We start from the raw sequence: 16,256 nt of genomic DNA on the forward strand, positions 1-16,256 counted from the left end.
ACTCTCAATGGTGCTGCGATAGTAGGACAGAAGTAGATGCTGAGATAGATTTATTTTCCTGAGCATTCTCAGAAAGTACAGCCTCTTCTGTGCCAATCTACAACTAAGAGAATGACTTCTGGGCTGCTCTATAATGTAGCAACTCTCTTTCCCCACTTCCCTGGAAACTAGGCACTGTAGGTAACAGCCACAGACTAGGTTTCATTATACAGACAGAGCTGACAGTGGTGGCCAAGGTGGAGAAAAGCAGAAAGCAGATACTCCCACACTTCCCCTAGGTGCAGCGTTAACCACCGTCAGACAAGAAGCAGTTCCGGCCAAAAAATACCTACACAAAAGGAAATCAGCTATAAGTAGACTTAATCAAATGGTTGTTAGTTACATTGAAGCCAGTTCTTGGTGGAAACCCTGATCTGTTTCATACCTAATACTACTGAATGAAATACGGTACATCAATTTGAGACATTCAGAAGCTTGTAGAGATCTGCTGTACTTCTATTTCTTCAAACTAAATTTACAGATGGCCTTCAGTTTAGCAAAAGACTGTGTGCTGTATTCTTTGTGAGGCAGAGGAGTTTTTTGTTCTGTACCTACCCAGATTGGAATTCCTTATTCACAAGCTAAAGTTTACATGGTATAATAATGTTCTTCCAATCTTAGGTGGGTGGGTAGAAATGAAACAGGTGATAGGAAACATTGTGACTGACGCTTCAATCTTATTTGTCATTGAAGAAGCACAACATTACTCAGACAGGAAGTAATGATTTATTACTGAATTTCGGGTTCTTCTTTTTCTTATTTCGAATGCAATTTGCAGAGATAGTATAAGTGTCCATATACTTCCTCCTCTCACAGCATAAATTATAATAATCAGTGAATGAGGATTGTGTTTTTCTAATATGGATTTCTTTGCTGCTTGAGGTTCTACTAACACAATGAGTATCCGAGGGAAAGTATTTAAAAAGGACCACAGTGAACTCTGGAGAAAAAGGAGGACAATTAGACGAAATAATCACGGAGAAATCCACAGTATGAATTGTGTATGTATATAAATATATATGTTTGTACTTTTTTTCTTGTAATTTATTTAGTGTAGCTTTGGAGTATTAGGCTTGTGAACAGAATAGATTATAGTATTCTTATTTTATCTCAGTGACTAGAGCAAATTGTCTAGTGAAACTGTAGCAATAGTATTTCTAGAGACTGCTATTGAAATTTGTTGGCCAGGCCATGTTGGTTAAGAGTTGTAGGAATGGCGTTTCATATCCGGCAGGTAATAAACTGGAAGAATCAGTAAGACAAATTTCAACGGTTAAAATTAATAGGACAAAATCAGTGTATCTGTGAGATAAGACATCCTAATATATTTGTGATTTCAGTGTGAAGAAGAATGTGAAGAAGAATTTGTGATTTCAGGGAAAGAAGAATGTAAGAACTAAGTAATACGCTGTTTAACATTTATGATGTATGAGTTATAGTTACTTATTCAAACCACTGTCCTGAATATATGAAAGAACCTATCAAATTGAAAGTAAACATTATGTAATAAACTTATAGATGAGAGTTCCTACGGTATATATGCGATAAATAAAAAAAATGCCTTTTCTTCATCATTTTCATCCTCTGCAATTTTATCATGGCATGATAGAATTTATATTTTTTTTCTTCACAGAAATTCATTGAGTCTCTCCTTATATAACTTTTTTTGGGGAGGGGGGGAGAATCCAATTTGTTAGAAGAAAGCTTGAAAAAGACAAACAGCCTCAAATAGGCCAGACTTTAAAGATACTCATGATTTAATTACTGCATATGTTTGTATCTGTGAAGGAGACGTTCAATGATTTCTAATGTGAAAGCTACAGAATTAAACAATATTGGTTAAATGATGTGGTAAATGATAGTTACAGATATACCTTTCTGTTTCAGGAAAGAGTTTAATATTTTTTTAAACGACAAAGATGGAAATTTTAAAAAATCAGAAAAATTAACTCTCAAGATACAGAGTATGTATTAATGGGAATGTTCATGTACTACCAGCAGAGTATATAAGTTTCCAGTGTAAGTTCAATTTTGAATCGTAACATAAATATTAAGATAAAACAAAAATATTTAACAAAGGAATCTAGAAAGCCAGTACTATCAGAGCATTCCTATATTGTCACAAGTTTTACTTCCTAAGATTTTAGTGACCTCTTAATCTCTCAGTGGTGATACAGGTAATCCTTGAATTGTGCATGATCATTCAAATTCAGTGGTTTAATGATATGGTTATTAAGTGAGTTGTGTCCAATTTTACAATCTTTTTTTTTTTTTTTTGCCATAGTGGTTAAGTGAATCACCTTGGTTATTAAATTAACTATATGGTTCTTAAGCAAATCTGGCTTCTCCCAGTGATGTTACTTGTTGGAATTTTGGTCATGTGACCGTGGGGATACTGTGACAACTAGTTGTAAATCACTTTTTCAGTGCTGTGGTAACTTAAACAATTGGTAAACATATGGCTGTAAACAGGGGTAAAATCTATTTACCTTCTCTACCAGTTCTGAAGTGTGAGTGCCGTGCGTGTGCGTCACATGCAATTTTGGACCCTGTGCACATGCACAAAGCCTTTTACGCATACACAGAGGGTCAAAAACAGGTTACTTCCTGGTTAAAACCAGGACGTCCGGGTGGGTGGGTGGACCCTCGTGCCGCCACCGCTACCGGTTCGCCCGAACCAGTGTGAACTGATAGCATTTCACCACTGGCTGTAAGTCAAGGACTACCTACCACTGTATTCTTTTCATTCGTGCACTAGAGCCAGGGAAAAAGAAAACAATTATTGGTAGTCCCCTTCATTCTTCCTTTATCACATTAGGGAGGGAGGGAGGGAGGGAGGGAGGGAGGGAAGGAAGGACCAGACAGTCATTCTGGGTACAGAAAGGCAAATAATCTCTCAGCAATTTAAAAAATATGTCTTGATTCTAAGAAGAGTAGAAGTGGTAGTTCCCACACTTGGAAAGCTTCCTCTTCTGTTACAAATGCAAGACAAAATGTGCTAAATTTCCCCAGAGGAGCTAATCCAGTCAGCTTTCCAAGAACCGTGCAAAGTCCATGGCATCACGGGAATAAAGGGCATCTCTGATATAGATCTTGGCTCTCTAAGCAAAAGGCTGAAAACTTTGAAATCAGATAGCCACTTTAGTACATCTGTCTTTTATATATATATTAATAATGACTTCTTTCCAAAAGACCCCATGGCTATTTTGCTTGCATTTATCATTCATTTAATTCTATAAATTGTTATTTACAATTTATTTATTTATTTATTAAATTAGTTTGCTGCCCATCTCACCGCAAGCAGTGTTCGCTGAATGCTGAAAATAATGATTTTATGGGAAAATACATTCTATATAAAACAGAATCCCAATCTGCTTAGAAAAATCACTGGAAAAATGGATCTTTATAGGGAAATATTACAAAAAGTGTTGTAATTCAGCTACAATATTCATCAGGCTTCTACTGCCTGAGGAAATGTGTGTCCTCTTTAAGGATTGTTAATTCATTTAATTGCACATATATGGAGCAAAACATTATCTGCATAGGTTTCTTCTTTTAAAAACCCACATCCTGTTTTAAAAACACAGCCTTTTAGTATTTGCATGAAGCATATTGTTTTTAGCCATAGCATTACTTGAACTGAAGTGGATTTTTTTAAAAAAATGATGCTGTTTAAACAGGAACTATATTCTGAATCTTCTGCCTCTTAGGTTGAGATTAAAGAATTAGTCATTGTGGTGTTCTGTTTTCTTGGTGTGTTTTTCAGTGGCATATTTAATTTCCAAGGCAATACAGCTTCCCTTCCCTTTTGCAGTTAATAACCCATCCCTTTCCAATCTACTTCACAACTAAAGCACACTAAATACTAGCCTTAAGTATGGCATAGTGGTTAAAACATCAGGCTAGTAACCAGCAAGCTATGAGTTCTTCTTCCCCCTTAGACACAAAGCCAGTTTGGTGACCTTGAGCCAGCCACATTCTTGTAGCCCTAGGAAACAGGCAATGGCAAACCACTTTCAAAATCTTGTCAAAAAAACTATGGGGATTTGTCCAGCTAGTCACTAGGAATCAACACTGACTCAAAGGCACACACATACACACACACACACACGCGTTATCAGTATAGAAGTAGTCATTCTCCCTTTCCCCCCCACAAACAGCTAGAGATATCTTCACTATGTTCTTCAAGGATATGGTGTACATGAACCAAAACATGGCAAAAAAAAAAAAAAACTAGAAACATAATTGCTTAGTTTTATTTAAAATACTTTTATAGTGTAAGCATAGTGTTGGGCCACAACATTTGAAATGATTTTTTAAAAATTTATGTCCGTTTATAAGCTGAATAAGATCTACTTTGGTGAACAGAAAGAATTCATTTTACAAAGCATTTTGCATGACAGTGAAGCAATGCTGGGGTGGTGGTGGGGGTAAGTGAGAGGTCTTCTACTGACATGGTCCAGCTGCAGCCTTTTGCCCGTGCCAGATGGACTGTGCATGTAGCAGCCTTGTACAAGGTCCATTACCATGCAGCTGCCATCAGTCACCTGGCAAGCACTCTCATTGGATGATTCTGTTTTTCACTTATCCTGCCAGTTAGCTCAGGTACAAAAGCTGAATTTTAAATCAGTTTGAAGGCCTTGGAAATAGGGTGAAGTAATGATGAATATGGGCAGAGAAGTTCTGTTTGATTAATGTTTTGTACTATGCCAGGCATAGTATCTGCACACTTTGGTAAAAGCTGGAAAAAACAATGCAACTTCTCAAGTGAAGAAGAAAATATGCCATAAGTGTAAGAAATGAACAATCAATTAGTCTTTTTATATATTCACAAATTCTTCTTTTTCTGCCATGTCCGTCATCGGATGTTGGCGATCATGTTGGCAATCCTATTTTTATCAACAGCCACACGAAAAAGTGCTGTTGAGTTTTATCCAAACCAGTCCTGTAGATTTTGAAGCCATGATGTTCTTTTTCTGCCTGGACCTCATTTGCCTTCAATCTTTCCTTGGAAGATTAAGTGAAGTATACCATATTTTTCTGGGGGTCGCATCACATGTCCAAAATATTCTAACTTTTGCTTTTTTATGGTTTTGATGATTTCCTTATTCACAAATATATGAAATTTTGGAAGAATAATCTGTAGGAAGGAATATATATGTAATACCTCCCAGGTTTCTATATTTTAATGATGAGAGAAATGAAAAATGCTGGCAACCACATTATTTTTATTAATTACTCAGTGTATCTATTTATTTTTAATATCTTGATAGTAACATTTCTTGATATTTGAATTTGTTGGTTATGTGTATTTAGATGTCTTCAATCATTTTAGTATATTGTGACAATACAATTGTCTGTTTAATATTGCCAATATTGCAGCTTTCATGTATTTTTGTAGCAAATCCAATTTATGAGGATAAACAATTTTTAGTTTTGTAAAGCTGTAATGTGATCTTTGAACACTCATCAGTCAACATGCTTGTAATGTTGCAGAGGTATATAACTCAGTTCCAATTTTCTTCCTTTATAATTCTGCTTATTATTCACACATTTGAGACATAATATTCAATATAAAAATATTGAGCAGGGGAGGAGCTGGAGAAAGGAAGAGAGATTACCTTAATTTAATCCCATTTACCTATGCCATGGCATCATGATAATGTATTTTCTATCTGCAGCAAAAAAAAAATGAAGTAAGCAATATGACAATCATTCCATAGGCAACAAACAAAATTGCATCTTTATGATGGGAGTGGAGAACAAAACATAATAATGCAATTTTGTTTTGCAGCTGCTTCCAGTATGCCAGAACTCTAGCCCAACTTATGTTTATTGATCTCTTCACCAAAACTTGTGTGTATGTGTGTGTAGTTTTCTTGATAGTCTTGATAATTAGATTGATAGCTTTCTTTTTGATTTTAGAATTAATTGTAAAATACGTAAGCACTAAAGTAGACTAGAGTTATCATTCTTCAGGACAAGCTAATGAGTTTCATCTGTATGATACAGTATAGATTTCACTACAAAATACTTTTTCTAATTCTCAGCTAAACATTATTAAATAGTGTTTTGCATAAAAGAGATGCTCTGTAAGCCTGCAGGAGCTAAATTGTGAAGCAAAGTGGCTATGCTGCCAACTGGCGCTTATGAAGCCACTTGCATGAGCCTTTCAAATGATGAAACTGCTTCAACACTTTGAAGAGATGTTCCTTTGATGCTCCTACACACTGCAAAGAACCTTTGCACAGCCCCAGTATTACATACTGTATATTATCATGCCCTTTCAAGGCAAACATCTACCAAGTGAAATCTAAGTTATGTCTCCCTCTTCACAGGAACAAGCTTTCTATCAATTTTTTTTATCTTTGAGAGTTTAAATTACAGTTTATTCACTTTCAGCCAGATACAGCTTCAGCACTTCCACATTTTAATTGTATTTAGGTTTCCTGTTTTTTGTCTACTTCAATCTTAGCAATACCTTACTTGTTTTAGGTTGCTTTCTCTGCAAATATGTTGCACACTAATTGTATGTTGTGTCTGTGGGTCTAATCAGTTCTGTCGGAATAGAAAATATGTACAGCTGTTAACCAATGGATTGATATTGCATTGCTATAAGGGCTTTTAATTATTCATAATTATAAATATCAGATATTGAAATTCTAATTAATTAATTAATTAATTAATTAATTAATTAGAATTAGAAATGCTAATGAATGAAAAAAATTGTCCTCTAGCGTTGAAATTCAATATTAAATTTCAATGCGAGAGGCCAAATTTTTCATTCATTAGAATTTTCCAATGAGATTAGATTATTTTGCATTCTGTCTATAATGTATAACTACAGATTTGCAGGTTCTCAGTGTTTCATCATTATTTAACAATATCTTATAGAGCCAATGTTGCAGTAATCTCACGAAATATCATTGTTGTACATCAGGTGTTGTTGTTGTTTTTACAGATTTGGCAATCTACATTCGTGTGGGTTTCAACTCCCAACATTTCCCAGCCAGTTCTGGTAGTTGAAGTCCATAAAAATTGAACAAAAGACTAACATACATGATTCTAAATTACAGAAAATGTGTAGGTTGCAGGAGAGGAATTTGGGAGTTCTGGGTTAAGGATATGCTTTAATTAAAACTGATCATTCAGAAAAAGGGCTTACTCTGCATCACAACCGAAACAAATCTGCACCAGGATATAAAATATATCCTAAAGCAAAACTTCAGTAAACCACACTTCATTCTTCTTATATTTTAAAGTTTTCTGTGTTGATGCTGGTCACTTCTTCCTCATTTTTTTTCTCCCATGGGTACTAGGTAGACAGCATTTGGCATGGTGCCATTGGAAGTCATTTTCATTATGTGCTATTATTTCTCTCAGTTTAATTTCTGAACTGGCTGCTTATTAGCACCTACACCCATTTTTGGATACTTGTTTTAGATTAATAAATTCTACCGAGTTTTAGCTATTGCTGAAGTCCAATTTTATAAATTTTGACAATCAGCTGCGGATAATGAAAATATACCAGAACTTGGTATACATGGAATGCAGTTTCCTTCAATCACTAGATTACATCCAGACCTGGTGGAACTATTAAGAACTTCTTTTCATTTATATCACAGGCATTCATTTATGTGAGCTTGAAGTCAGTGAGATTTCTCAAGGCAGAGAAACAAGGAGCTAAGTTTAGTTCCTAAACTAAATATGTTTAATTTGTTCTGTGAATCTAGCAATTGTGGGTTATGTGACAAACCATGGTTAACTAAATCATGGTCTAGAAAATTGTGTCAAACAGTCTCTGAGACAGACCCCTGATACACCAAACATAATTGTCACTATTGACTGTCACTGTTTATAGTTTCATGAAAGGTTCGTCCACACTACGTCATAGCATTTGAATCTGGATCTCCTGTGTAGAAAAATGGGCTGTGTGCCTATTTCTCTTATATGTATTCCTTTATGAGGAATCCCACCAACTAGTTTGTCCTTCTTCCCAAATATTCTGCTTTTGATTAATATTCTAGGATGCCCAAAAGACAAGTGACAACAAAGGAATCAATAGTAAGAGAGTCGAGGTGGCGCAGTGGTTAGAGTGCAGGACTGCAGTTTACTTCAGCTAACTGCTAGCTGCAGTTCAGCAGTTCAAATTTCACCGGCTCAAGGTTGACTTAACCTTCCATTCTTTCGAGGTGGGTAAAACGAGGACCCAGATTGTTGGAGGAAATATGCTGACTCTATAAACCGCTTAGAGAGGGCTGTAAAAGTACTATGAAGCGGTATATAAGTCTAAGTGCTATTGCTATTGCTATTAAGATTTGTTTACAGTCCTAAGATATTGTGGTTTTACTTACATGATTGCCCAGCCAGTTTCTATCCTGGGGAAAATATCTTTGTTTAGCATTGGCACAGGACTATAGAATCTCCAATGAAGCAGAAAAATAGTTCTCTCTGCTACCCACTAATTGCTGAAAATATTTGTAGGAGGTCACCACTTCCTGACACATTAAAAACAAAAATCTTGAAAAGAAAATATGCATGGTACTCACGTCAGTGTTTCTACATTGTAATATAAAACAGTGATCAGCTGTTCGGATTTGCTTACATTATTTTTCTCATAGCCTGTTATGCTGTTCTTAAATTTCAACAAATTTCCTAATATATTATAGTTTCAAAAAACCTTTCCGAGGGCTCAACACCAAAAGTGTAGAATAAGAGTGTGTGTGTGGGGGGGGGGGGTAGAGAGATCTAGTTTGCACTCTTCAGCATTGTGTGTTGAAGCCCTCAAGAACTGCTACCAACTTAACATTACATCTGACAGTGCTTTAGATGCTGAACTCTGGTGTTCTTCTCTTGACTGCAGTTAAATACTGAAACCTCAGGCACCGTGACTGTTCTGTGAAATCAATTATGAGGATATTTTTAGTCATTGCTGGAAAAAACAGGATTGCTACCAAATAAAACAAGATAAATTTTTAGGAGGTGATGTTATTTGCTAATCAACATGCTACACACTGATAGTAGTTAAGGCACTAGGCTGAAAACCAGGAGGCAGTGAGTTCAAAGCCTGCCTTAGCCAGCTGGATGACTTTGAGCCAGTCATTGTCCCTCAGGCCAACCTCCATACAGGATTGTTATTATGGGGAAAATAAGAGAAGGAAAGAGTATTATGTATGTTCACTGCCTTGAATTATTTATAAAAATAATAAAGATGGGATACAAAAACACCCAAGGAAGGAAAACAGATGCATTGTGTGTCATGACATCATTCAAGTAACAAAAATTACATGCCATATTTATTATTGTTGAGTTATGACACATGGCACATCACTGAATGTTATTACCAGATACAGGATTTAAACAATTTTTTAGATACTCTATAGCTGTAAAGTCAAAGTATTTCCAATTCTGCCACTAATTCTGGACAGGTGCACATTATGTTCAGCCTGTCTAATGAAAATGAATCGGGAATTTTGCATGTTGTACCTTCATGAAAAAAATAAATTGTCTGTAAAAGAAAGGAAGGTAAGAGAAAAAATATTAAATGCCTCTTTTTACAATTATTTGTATCTAGCTAGCATAATTTATTAGGCTTTTTTTAAAAAAATTGGCATATATTTTTTTAAAAAATTAAAATAACTTGGTCCTGCACCATTTAGTCCTAGATTGCTTAGTAGATTCATTTCCAGAATAATTACATTTGGGAAAGATAATCCTGTGACTGTTAAAACTTTAATTAGCCAAAAATATTATAAATCTCCAGCAATCCTTGCAAGGGAGAATGAACTAACTCAACCATTGTGACATTTCTATCAGCTATTCTGAGAAATCTCTTGGAGTAAAAATGAAACTCTCCACTAAAAATAATAACAAAAAATTCTAACCACATATTTGCGGAAAGTCCCTCTAAAAATGTAAAATGAAATTCATTTGAGGCTGAGATTATTAGATTTGAAACCATTGCTCATGCAAAAAAAATAGTACTGAACCTTGAATATTAAGAATGATAAACTCTTAGTAATTTAGTAATTACTTAGTAATTTAGAATACTGTGACTAGGACAGCAGGAAACAACTTCTTTTTTCAGCTCATAAAATACAATTTAAGAAAGAAATTATGTTTTTTTTATTACAGAATATGTTTTTGAAGCTCCATATGAAGCTATGGATGATCAAAGTGGTATGGGTGTATATAATTTACCTTTTAAAGAACAATGTTCTTTCTCATTTTGTTGCCATTTTAGTTGTATCAAAGCAAGTCAAAAAATGGCAGAATTTTAACAGTTCAATTTAAAAATAAAATACTTTCATTTCCCTTTACTACTTAAAAGGAATTAAATGTGTTCTTGTTCAGATGCGTAACAATAATACATATTATTCAAATGAAGTTTCAAAACCTGATTTATTTAATATATTTTGTCACCAATTTCATTATATCAGGAGTATGTCTAAGAGGAAATACTCCAAATCCTGAGATATCATGGTGACAGGGATGAAATCCAGCAGGTTCTAACAGGTTCTGGAGAACTGGTAGTGGAAATTTTGAGTAATTCAGAAAACCGGCAAATACCACCTCTGGTTGGCCCCAGAGTGGGGTGGAAATGGAGATTTTGCAATATCCTTTCCCTGCCATGGCCACCAAGCCACACCCACAGAAACGGTAGGGGAAAATTTTGAATTTCACCCCTGCATGGTGATATAACATTGGTCTGTTGAGCCCTGCAAGGCTGGTGAACTCAGGAAACAAGAGTCACTCTGGAAAGATATTTATTGTATATTTCCCTGAAAAAATACTCAGAAAAAAAATTGTTTATACATTCTTGCTATCTAATAATAATTCATAAAGGTGAATATTTAATGTCCTTCTTTTCACCTTGCAGGAAATCATTGGTTTTTCCAATCTATACATCTACATTCAGCTTTTGTTTTTGTTCCTTTTTCTCCACCAAGTTAATAATAAGATTCCTTTTGTCTTTCTGTAGATATACATAGTGAGCAAGACAGTCTCTCTTTTTAGCATATCAAAGAATGTGCAATTTTACCTTTTCTTTGGCTATTTCTTTTGAATGCTTTTTAAAGAGTTCATAATGCCTTTCAGCAATAATAGTATTTTCCTGATGGCTGAAAAAGGTATAATCCAGCTCTTTACTGGGGAAAGTATGGGGTTGACTGCCAAATAGTTTATCCTGACAGAGACAAGGATGAATGCCAAGTTAAACAGAGCAATAGTACTTTTGTTTCTAGCAAATGACTTGAATTTAAAATGTGGCTAAGCATAAGAGAGTAATGGGGATGAATCAGCATATAGCTCATGGAAACAACTGAAATTAAAACACACCATTTGGCATCAAATTCATTTAGAAGATAATTGCATATAGTTATTCAGTACCGTTAAAAGAAATGTGGATATGCTTCTCGGCATAAAGAGTAGGTTAATGTGGCAATGTGGTATGATTCAATATTACCTGCATAATGCATATTACTTACCAGGTCTCCTCATCAGGAAATAATCAGACTGATAATGAACATTTTGAGCAGCCAAATCCATCTGGTTATATTATCAGCTTCACCATACCAACCTGTACATAGCAACTGTTGCGTGAAAGGATAATGGAAATGGAGCCCCAGCTCCAAAAAAGAAATACAAAGGAATTATACAAGTTGAATCTTTTTTGTGTGTTTTGTCTCCTCAGCAGGAGAAACCCAAACTTCTGGAACCTTTGGATTATGAAACAGTAATTGCAGATATTGAGAAGAATGTTGAAAATGATCGTCTGAAAGACCTCTTTTTGTTCCCTGAAGATGACTTTTCAGTGAGTGATTGGTGTTTACTAATAAAACTAAGTCTCATCTTTAACTTTGTCAAGATGTTCCAGTTTTTATGCCTTGCACCACTTGAGACAGTATTGTGCTCAGCTTGGTTTCATTTTTTTAAAAAAATCCGATACTTGATGTAAAAAGAGGATTGATTTGGCAAAATCAAACACAATAGTTTCTTGTCCTGTACTTTTGAACCTTAGATTCAAGAGTATGAAATAGGTATGAAACTGTAGAAAACTAAAAAGCTTTCAAGGTTGATGTCAATCCATCAGGACAGGCCAAATCATGAAACAAATTCTACAAGTTTGGCTGGAATCCACAGTATTGCCATAGGCTACTGTAACAGATTTTAGAAAGCCTGATCAAATTTTCCCCTCCCTCCCATCTTCCCTCTATACCAAGGGTGTCCAACTTTAACAACTTTTAAGACTTGTGGACTTCAACTCCCAGAATTCTCCAGCAGGATATACACGTCTACTCTCTACTCTAATGAATTAAAGAGAAGTCAGTCTTATTTCTCATTTTTTTTAAAAATTTGATTTATATGCCACCCTTCTCTGGAGACTCAGGGCGGCTTACAATGTGTTAAGCAATAGCCTTCATACTTTTGTATATTTATACAAAGTCAGCTTATTGCCCCCACAATCTGGGTCCTCATTTTACCTACCTTAGAAAGGATGGAAGGCTGAGTCAACCTATTTCCTTCTGTTTCCTGGTCTTAAAGCATTGTCTCCGCCTAATGTCTCCAATAGAATAGAATAGAATAGAATAGAATAGAATAGAATAGAATAGAGTAGAGTAGAGTAGAGTAGAGTAGAGTAGAGTAGAGTAGAGTAGAGTAGAGTTGAGTTGAGTTGAGTTGAATTGAATTGAATTGAATTGAATTGAATTGAATTGAATTGAATTTTTTTATCGGCCAAGTGTAATTATCTCCTTGGCTCTCTAGAGCAGGGGTGTCAAACTCGATTTCATTTAGGGCTGCATCAGGGTTGGTTTTGATCTTGGGGGGCTGGGGTGGGTGTGGCCAGGATGGACGTGGCCAGCTTGATATCACTTGTGTTGGGGCGCATGTGGTGACCCGAGCATTCTCCAGAGAAAACAGGCTCGCGAGCTCCATTTTCAGCTGCGCCAGGCTCCTGCAAACCTCTGCCAGAGAAAATGGGCTTCCGAGCTCTGTTTTTGGATGAACCAGTCTCCTGCAACCTTCTGCCAGGGCTTCCAAGCTCCATTTTCCCTGGCAGAAGCACTGTGGGCCAGTCCTTCGTTGTTTCCAGAGCGGCCCCGTGGGCCAGATCTAAGCACCCCACAGGCTGGATCCGCCCCCGGACCTTGTGTTTGACACCCCTGCTCCAGAGAAACCAAGTTGGTGAAAGAATCATCACACTCTTTTCTTTGGTAATTTAGGGACACCATTTCTTGATTATACTAAGCTTATTAGGTTTAGTCCTCACAAAAATAATAACCTCTAAGGTTAACAGGAATAATGGTTCATAGATTCTTTAACATTCTATAACATTCTTCACCTATCTTTTATTCCAATGGTGATTATGAATGGTAAAATATCATTCTTCTATAAATCATTATTTCTATAAATGTATGAAATGTACACTGGTACAGGATATATGCAGATCTCTCAGTTCCTAATGCAACAGTTAGAATTTTTTAAAAAATGTGCTGCTGACATCACATTTTAACTGCCATTGTATTTATCACAAGAAAACCTCTTAACAATTACATATTGTTGTGAAATAAAAAACGCAGAAGACAGGAGATGATGTTTTTCAATCATAGCTCTACTATTATAGAATAGTTGTATCCTTTTAGATACAAGATTAATCATGATCAAAGCAATACAAAGGGATTAAAAATATTAGTTTAAATGTTAAAGCTTAATTGTGCTTATTAGTTGTTTTATGGTACTTTGTGTAAATGTTACTGTCAGGTTTCAGTGTCGTCTCAAATAAATTGCATTTCCAAACAAATAGTCTTTGATGAAATCTTTCATTTATTAAGCACGACAATCTGTGCCCGATTATGTCATAGCCAACACTGACTTCCTGACCCCAAACCTCCCCTTTCCGTTCCCCAATTCTCTGTGTCTCATTGGCCATCTTCCAAATCACTTTCCCCATATCTACTACTTCAGCTCCCAGGAATGTCCCCCCTCCCATCTCATCTCCTAGGGGATATTATCTTCAGGGAAAATAAATAGGTGAAAAGTCAAACGGCCAGCTGCCCCCTCTTCTCCTCCTTATGTCAGCACTGGAACGAATGTAGTTTGGAGTGCTGACAGTTACACTATACCATCATAGATTTTTATTTACTTTAGATTTTAGATTTTAATCACTATTAAAGATCCACAAAATAATATTTTGTGATTCTGTAAGCCACCATGTATCTGTTTGGATTTGACAACATATACAACTAATAAAAATAAATAAATAAAGTTCTTGCACCAACTTATTCCAGGTATCCTCTCCACAGTATCTTATAATAACATTACTTTATGAACAGTTCTTTATGATGAGAATGCTTCTGCTAAATTCTAAGAAGTGAAGCTTGTTGAATCTTGAAAATTGCTATCTAATCTTTTCATAAAAAATTGGACCTTAGCCCATGTTTAATTTTTTATTGTGATGCTACACGTTTGACAAATAGTTTGCAGCTGACTTCTCTAATACTTGCGGTTAACACTTTCCCTTATTGCCAATATTCAGCTTAGAATAAAATAAAAGAGTTGGAAGGGACCTTGGAGGTCTTCTAGTTCAACCTCCTGCTTAGGCAGGAAACCCTATACCATTTCACATTGTATCCAATGGTTATCCAATCTCTTCTTAAAAACTTGCAGTGTTGGAACATTTACAACTTCTGGAGGCAAGTTGTTCCACTGATTAATTGTTCTAACTGTCAGGACATTTCTCCTTAGTTCTAAGTTGCTTCTCTCTTGATTAGCTCCCACCCATTGCTTCTTGTTCTACCCTCAGCTTAGCATTAGCATTAACATTGGTAAGAATAATTATGTAAAAAAAAAGAACAAGACGAAACATTTCTATCAGCTCCTTGATGGTTCCCAGATTCTGCTCCATGTAACCACAGCCTTGCTCCAAAGCATCTTTGCAGTGGATACGTAATTATGATTCCCAAATACAAGTAATACCAATAAAAGAATTCTTGAATTAAATACTATGTTACATGCTATTCTTTTATTGATAATGCCATTTTGGAAGCAAAACAACTTAGCCATTACTTTTTCAATTATCTCCATGATTTTATTTCAGCAGTTTTTCATTGGTAAAGGTTAATCTCCATATGAACAGAAGTGTTTTAGCAATTGGGGATCTAAACTTGATGGTATCAGATATGTCTCCAACAACCCATTTTCATGTCGGCAAAGGAAGAAAATTTTAAAATGAGCATATGGAATCTTCTTGCCTTTTCATGTTTTGTTACTCTTGAGAAAGTTATTTCGTCTTTCTCCATTCCTGGATTGTGTTTGGCATCAGAGCTATGAAAAGAGAATAATATGTGTAATTGCATTTAATGAGGCAAAGGTTGTTTGCAACAATATCTTGGTTTAATATAAATACATCAACCATTACTCTTGCAAAACAAAAATGAAATTATAGTGATGCATTGGGAACACACAGGACAGAGAGCAAACTGTGTAATTCACTTAATTGTAACAGATGCCACAACACTCTGAAACTATAAAGGTTTTTCAATTTCTTCCTCAGATTTTTTAATCAAAAGTAGCATTTTTCCTAGCAGATCCAAATGTTTAAAATAAATAGAAGGTCCATCTGGCTTTCCTGAAGATTATAATAATCTCTTTCAAATTGTATGGGTAGAAATATTCGCATGTTAACGAATGCGTATAAATCTCAGTTTATATAGAATTATGTACATGGCTTGTCATTATGAAAATGCTTTGCAGTCCTGCCTCTTAATTATATCAGATTTGCTGTTAACAATATTTTACTGTTACTATGAATAAATAGTAAGTGCTTCTGTATCACAACTTGAAATATATGTGTAAAGGAATGTATTTAAAGTAATTCCATTACAGATTCAACTTCAGCAGGAAGTAAATAAAAAAAAAAGCAGCAGTTGTTTCCAGGGTTATTGAATTTATTTTTCCATGAAATTTATGTTAAACTGGGAAAACAACCCTTGTATTGACAGTTAAAAAGAAAGCTTCATTTTCCAGCTAAGCTAATTTGAGACTATTAACCCATCTACTTTACTCTGTCAAAAACTGACGCAAAAATTCAGCCTGTTTGTGCTTCTTTTGATAAAAGTTACCCATCTCTGAAAGGTATCTTTTCAGAAACATAACAGTCCTAGATTTGACTTGGTTTATGAGCAGGAATAAAAAGGAATCAATATTACCAAAACTCT

At 35.3% G+C, this 16,256-nt stretch overlaps 1 protein-coding gene across 14 annotated transcripts in view; it reads left to right on the forward strand.

The window, feature by feature from the left end:
- The window catches only part of DOCK10 (dedicator of cytokinesis 10), a 166,510-nt gene that overhangs the window by 56,019 nt on the left and 94,235 nt on the right, over positions 1-16,256 (forward strand). For 10 of the 14 annotated variants that reach the window (XM_060682894.2, XM_034439393.3, XM_034439387.3 and 7 more), the window contains exon 2: positions 11,732-11,851. In XM_060682894.2, coding sequence (XP_060538877.2) covers positions 11,732-11,851 — 120 coding nt within the window. Of the gene's footprint in view, positions 1-859; positions 1,041-11,731; positions 11,852-16,256 lie in introns of those variants that run through there. The other 4 variants (XM_060682895.2, XM_087872664.1, XM_087872663.1 and 1 more) reach the window with 2 other exon arrangements.

Source organism: Pantherophis guttatus, chromosome 6 (genome assembly GCF_059756535.1).
Source record: "Pantherophis guttatus breed Tessera chromosome 6, ASM5975653v1, whole genome shotgun sequence".
Classification (NCBI taxonomy): Eukaryota; Metazoa; Chordata; class Lepidosauria; order Squamata; family Colubridae; genus Pantherophis; species Pantherophis guttatus.